Genomic DNA, 6795 nt, shown 5'->3' with positions numbered 1-6795 from the left:
AATCACTATGAGAACCCCCCGTTGTCAGTTTTTGGTTGTGTCATGTTACATGATCGGGAGCAGCAGCAGAAAACAGTACTGCTTGCTTTGGGGTGAAGAGGGGCAGGCTCTGCTGTTGGCTGTGAGGGGAGAGGAGTCCACGGAACAACGAAAGGACATGGGAAGTCAAGCAGATGAATCTAGCTGAATAAAGGTCACAGCCCACTCTTCACCCATGGGCCCTTTGGTTCTGAGCAAGAGGGTGTAGGTTACATGGAAAGGGCAGCTCTTATTTTAGAGACTTTTCTCCCCTAGCACAGAGCCCACAGATAGTCTGGCTTCCTCTGCTTCAGCACAAGGGTGCTTGCCTCTATAATCCGATGAGTTCTTCCCTTTCCCTCACTGCCCAGTCTTCTCCAAGGTCCGTCACGGTACTAGGCAACCACCCTCCACACAGAGCACGAGGCCGGATGGACTAGCTGCTTGCAAAGGTCAGACGCTGTTCCCTTCCGGCAAGCTGGACTGAGTGGAAATCCGGTCTCAATTCTTGACAACACTACAAGTTAGCTGATGAATCAGGTCAGTTACTCGGCCCTTCTGAAGCTCTTTCCTTATGCTAAAATGAGCCACGCAACCTACCCTGTGGGGATTCCTGAGGGGACCTGGTGAGAATCAATAGTGTTTATGTGTGAAACGTGCTGGTGGGATGTACGTGGGAGAGACCTACCCTTCTAAAGTCTTGAAAAATAAAAGTTGCCGTTCAAGCATAATCCTTACCCACTAGATAGGACTGACTGTAGCTGGCTTTGGGGGAAGTGTGAATGAAGAGTTTCCTGACATCCACAACCACAGTGACCAGGGTGTAATCTCAGGAAGGCAGCTCTGGAATGTGGCTGTATTTGGAGAAGTGGAAATTAAACACAGGAGTCCAGTTCTCTCACACTTTGAGGAGTGGACAAACCACCATGGAAATCTGCCTGTGCCCGTGTACCCGAGCTGCACCCCAGCCGTTGGTCCCACAGGAGGGATCTGTGAATCAGTGTGTGGTTTAAGAATTTGTTAGGGACTTTTATGTACGCCGAAGTTAAGCACCTCTGGCCCAGAGTTTTAAGGAGCCGTCTGGGTTCTCGGCAGTAGACAGGCTAGCCGCACTCTGCCAGGGAACTCTGGAGTTTTACGGCACTGAGCAAAGAAAAGGGGAAATCCAAGAAGAGTGCTGATCTGCACAGCAGTAAATACGCAACATGCTAGCGAAGACTTTTGTGTATTTTTCACCCGAACTCATTCTTATAAAACATACATGTGTCTCTCCAAAGACTGATTTTGCTATACATCTGGCTCTTCCCTTATTTTCACAGGAATGTTTTTACTTTGTCCAATATATCTTTTCACTGAACTTCAATAAAAACATGATTTACTTCTAATATTTAAAAAATAAAACAAGAAAGGACAAGATATTAGGAGTGTACTTTTTATTTTTCTTTGGTTTCTTAACACAAAAGACATGCGTTCTATAAATAAAAGGAAATAAGATTTTCTGGGAAAGGTTAAACTGCCGGGGGGTGGGGGGGGCAGGAAGAATTTCTACCTACTTCCATCTCTGTGACCAAAAGGCTGGTCTTCAGCTCCCATCCTGGCTTTGATCTCAGGTGAAACCCAGAAGGCTCTGTGTGTTATCTGAGGAGGGGAAATGCCCAAGGACGTTGAGTGCCGCAATCCCGTGCTCACAGCTGGGCTGGACCCCAAGGTCCACTGAGCATGACATCTCTCCTACCTCCTAGTTACACGCTTTTCACAACATCCTTGGGTGAGGACTCTTCTTTTCACAGGGCTACTGGAAAGGCTCCAACACCAAAGAGCCAGCCCAGTCATTTGCAAACACCCCCCTCAGACCGAGGAAGCGACGGCTGGAAGAGTGTGAAAATGTTGGTGTTGGCTCACTCGTGCTCACAGCCCACCCAGATCAAAGCACTGGCCCCGGGTGCAGCAGTGTTAACTTCCACACCAGGAGGTGGGAGTGGACTCAGGAAGGCCACTACAAGAGCAGCAGATGGTGGGGAAATCATCTATCAGCCTCAATGGCAACATCCGTGCCAGCATCCTGAGGGCCCGGGAGGTCCCCTCATTAGCCCACTGACTGATCCTTAACCCCTCCACAATCCGGGATGGCCAGGACTGCTTCTAGTTCACAAAAGGGCTTCTGATAATAAGAGGAGCACTGACACACGCCTCTCTAACAGGAAACGCAGACCCAACCGCCTTCCGAGTCTACTTCTGTAGGCAAACCCAGAGGGAGTGAGAGAGAAATGCTGAGGCTCCACCACGAGCCCAGGTGAAACTACATCAGACTGTTGGGTCTTTTGAAATCAAAACATCATTTTCAAGTGCTCGTAGCAGAGGCCCGGCTCCTAAGTGGCAGGTAACAAAGGTACATCCTTCTGGATACGTGGCGATCGCACACACTCGTAAACCTTGTGGTGTGGGGGTGGAAAAGACGTCTCAGGATCCACACTGGGCCTTTCTGAACAGGCTTCCAGGCCACCCTAGTAGGCAGCAAGGGACAGGAGACCAGCCAGGCAGAGAATGGGATCCTAAGACACAGTCTTGCATTAAAGGAACTGTGTCCTCGTTTAGTCTGTGCTGGAAGCAGTTTAGAAAACCAGGTTTTGGCAGCAGCAGCTGAAGCCCAGCCCCACTGCCCAGTGCACTGGTAACAGAAGTGTCCTCCTGCTCAGGCCCTGCTGTGTGATGTCAAGGTCCTGTTCAGGGAGGAGAAGGAGCATGGAGTCTCTTCAAGAGGTCATTTGCTAAGATCACAAGAAGAAATATAAAATCTGTTCTTTGCAGCAGCAAGAGATTCTTTCGGCCTTTAGTTCTTTGCCATAAAGTCAGCTTTGCTTGAGTGTAAAGGTCCACCTTGCTGGTCGGTCTGCCAAGGGCTGGAGGGAGGCCAGACCCCTGGAATTGGCGAGTGGATGGAGAAGCAGTGGACTGGAGGGTAGACGAGGCTACTGGACCAAGCCAGCCATGGCTGGTGGAAGGACCAAGTCCCTGGTTAGGTTCTAGAGGTACAAATGGTCAATGTGCCCCAGAAGTATCGCAATGAGGAAAACTATCCGAGAATGATAGACGGGCGAGAATCTGGCCAGACCTGCTGTCTCCTTGCTGGTCATATGAGGAATGAAAGTAGGGGCGGAGAGTCTGAGTGAGCGCCATGGTGGCAGTGGGAGGTGACCACAGGGGCACCCTGGAGCCTCTGGCGACCAGCTGGAAACTCTCCCCTAGAAGAGTGGCTGTAATTGAGCCGATTCACTAAGCCTACGATTAAAAAAGTCCTCTGATGGTGAGTGTGAGTACAAACCCCATGAGCACCTTGCTAGAGGACCAGTGGAGAGCGTACTGACCCCAGACACGCGAGGGCTCAGAGGCAACCCCAAGTGCTGTGCGAGGCCTCAGGACCCTGGGACCCGAATGTGGGAATGGATGCCGCCCGCCCTTTTTCGTGGTGGGCAGTTTTCCATTTAAACCCACATTTGCCTTTAGTGTCTTCTAATGCCTTCTACTCGCAAAAAACGTTCACTTAAAAAAAGGTATTTTTCTTTCCAGTTTCTTTCAACTGTTTCGTTGTTTAAATATCTTTCGGTTTCTTTCAAGTATCTTTTTTCTCCTTCTATTTCTCCTGAACAAGATGAAAAAGACCTCGTTAAAATTCCAAAATTCAGGAAAAGCTTCTGCTCTCCCTGGTCACCCAGCAATGAAGACACAGTCCTCTGTGCCCTACGATGGAAGAGGGAGGTGCTTGTGTGCAACGGGCAAGTTGCTGTGGCTGCACCGCCACAGGCAACGAGAGCCCCTGGGGCGTGTCCTTCCTCCCCTAGCCACACCCCAGCTTCCAGCAGTCTTGGCCACTGCAGCTACCCCATTGCAAGCTGGCCACCGCGTGGCCAGAACAGCAGGCGAGGAAGAGCGTCAGATGGCAGGCTTTCCGCCAAGTGGCAGGTGGGAGGCCGACTTGGATGGAGCCTGTGTACGCGTGGACCAGCAAAGCAGTCCCATGCCACCAGCCGTGGAACCCGGAGGGGCTCAGTCCCACGCTGTGCATCTTGGTGACCTAGGCTTGAAGGTCACAAGGGCAGCACAGTGAGGGAGGCTGTGAGCACTTGGAAAGGCTGTACCTCCAGCAAGCTCACATTTACCCCGTCCCCTGGTCTACCACCTCTCCCAAGGGGGCCTGTCCCTGGAAGGGAGTGCCTGTACCTGTACCAGATCCCTACCCCGCCACATCCCCTGCCTCTGCCTTAGATGGTGAGGAGGGGGATGCAGCCCACGCCAACCCCTCCCTCGTGACACGCCATGGGGGCCATAAATGTCCAGCGGTCCGTCTCCGGGTCATACATCTCCACCGAGCTCAGGTTTGACTGTCCATCATAGCCCCCGACAGCGTAGAGACGCCCACAGCTGGCCACCAGGGAGACCCGACTCCGGCGCGTGTGCATGGGGACGATCAGGCACCACTGGTCTGCCACGGAGCTGTACACCTCAGCGATACTGAGGAAGCCCGAGCCGTCGTAGCCCCCACAGACGAACATCTTGCTTCCCAGGGACGCGGCTCCGTGCCGGCAACGCTTGTTGAGCATGCTGGCCGCTGGATGCCAGGTGGCTGTGTGGTGGTTGTAGTGTTCCACCTGCATTGGGGACAGAGGCACGGGGGTCAGAGCCGAAGCTCAGTCCGCAGGGCGACCTCACAGGGCACGGTGACCTGCATGGTGTCAGACTCCAGTCAGAGGCCAGTGTGCGCCCTGGCTCCCATGCCCTGCTTCCTTGGCTGCGCACCTGCTCTGGGGCCTATGGGACAGGAGAGACATCACTTAATCTGACCCCCTCTGTCTTACATCTCAGGGAACAGAGGGGTTGCCCAAGGATACACTGCTATGTAGTGACAGAGCTGGGATGAGAGCAGGGTCTCCCGAAACCTGTCCAGAGTGCATTCCACCACAGCACTGAGCAACTCCATGGATCTACCACTAGATGGCGGTTGAGGGTTTTTTTGTTTGTTTGCTTTTTAAAGAATAAATGTTTATTTTAAAGAATAAACAAATCATCCAGAATACAACTGTTTGAAACTTCACACTGTGTATAATTGCGCCTACTCTGGGCAGGGATTTTGCCAGGTCTCATGAAGCATTTGTGAACTGGACAGGGTGGGGGTGGGGCTGGCATGGCTATACTCTACCCCTCCTTTGTGTGCACTGGCTCCCATTCTCAGAAGAATTTCAGAGCACGTGGCAGATGGCCTGAAACCTCACTAGATGACGCTTTACCCAGCTACGGCAAGGCTGGAGTTTCTTCCAAAGAACTACCTTTCAAAATCATTCTCAAAGATGGAAGGAGTGGGTACCCTTAGCCCCGGGGGAGCCCAGACTCACACTGTTGAAGATCTGCAGACCGTCGTGGCCACCCGACACATATATCCTGCCCTCAAACACCGTCACCCCAGCAGCACTGCGACTTGAGCTCATCGGGGTCACCACCGTCCACCTTCAGGGAAGAGCCAGAGGAGGAGGGGGGGCCATGAGATTGGGCGTTGCTGTCCTCCCAGGACAGCTCAGAAGGGCTGGGGTGAAGCGTGGAGTGTTCCTTCTCACCCCGCACAATCTCCCCACCTCTGCAGGCACTCAAAATCAGCACGTCCCAAACAAGGCCCCTCTCCCTTACAGATCTGCTCCTCCCTTGCACTGCCCAGTCTTGTTAATGGGACCACCAGCCATTGAACCGCCATACTCAGATTCAGTGTGTTCATGGTCTTTTCTCCCTCATCATCAACATTCCTGTGGTCACCAAGTCCCAGCTGGTTTGCCTTGGTAGTCACTGCTCGTTCCCATCCCTGCTACCGCTGCCCTAGCTCGGGCCTCTCACCTGGTGGCCTGCCACAGCCTCCTTACAGGTGGCCTGGCTTTCAAATCCTCCCCATCCCAACCCTATGCAGCCCACCCCGGTAGTGGCTCCTTACTGTTTTCTCCATGGCAGAATCCCAGTTCCCTATGCGGTTCTTTATCTCTTGGTCCGCATCTACTTCACTTTCATTTCCTGCCATATGCCATGCATGCTGGCTGCTCGGTCACACTGAGCACTCGCTGTCCTCCGGGCCTCTATTTTTGCTCCCTGCCTACAATGCGCATCTCCCACTATCCATAATGGGTCTCCTCTCAGAAGTCAACCCTGACACCCTGCCTCTCCCTGCCAGCCATGGTAAAGATGAAGGTGCTCCCCACCCTGCACCCAAGAGCTCCAAACAGACGCCCCCAGGGTAGGAGAATCACGATGCACCTGTGGCCTCTGCAGACCGGCTGCTAGGATCTCAGACACCCAGCCTGCTGCCCGATACATAGTAAGTTCGTTAAGTGAATGGAACATTGGCTGAAAAGCATTCTGATGAATCAACTAACTGGCTTATGAGAAGATTCAAATACTGAAATGAAAAATTTGGGCTAACCTTGCCAGTTGTTTTCCAAAGAGTATTCCATAAAGGAAGATGGTGACAGGCGTTGTGTAAGATGAGATTGAACAGACTTCTTCACTGCAGAATTTTTCAGTCTTTAAAATGTTAACATGTTTTATGGAAAGACAGGAACTCTAGCGGTACAGACATCAATGTCTTCTAAGCTTATTTGACCATATAACTTTTTTTTTTCTCTAAATCACATCCTACCCGAGTCATACCTATTCTACTTTGGAAAGTGTTGTGCATTTATTTCTTATCCCCTTTCACCTGCACTTCCATTAAATGGGCTGATTTAGGGGTGCCTGGGTGGCTCA

At 52.0% G+C, this 6795-nt stretch overlaps 1 protein-coding gene across 3 annotated transcripts in view; it reads right to left on the bottom strand.

The window, feature by feature from the left end:
• Positions 1 to 1434: 1434 nt before the first annotated feature.
• The window catches only part of KLHL18 (kelch like family member 18), a 55629-nt gene continuing 50268 nt past the window's right edge, over positions 1435 to 6795 (bottom strand). For all 3 annotated transcript variants that reach the window (XM_040445183.1, XM_040445184.1, XM_040445185.1), the window contains 2 exons: positions 5406 to 5517; positions 1435 to 4664 (listed from right to left, as the gene is read on the bottom strand). In XM_040445183.1, coding sequence (XP_040301117.1) covers positions 4278 to 4664; positions 5406 to 5517 — 499 coding nt within the window. In that variant the 3' untranslated portion in view covers positions 1435 to 4277. The remainder of the gene's footprint in view (positions 4665 to 5405; positions 5518 to 6795) is intronic.

Source organism: Herpailurus yagouaroundi, unplaced genomic scaffold, assembly GCF_014898765.1.
Source record: "Herpailurus yagouaroundi ecotype Mexico unplaced genomic scaffold, PumYag 193, whole genome shotgun sequence".
NCBI lineage: Eukaryota > Metazoa > Chordata > Mammalia > Carnivora > Felidae > Herpailurus > Herpailurus yagouaroundi.
Note: the sequence above shows the minus strand (reverse complement) of the source record. Positions and strands in the feature narration are given on the sequence as shown.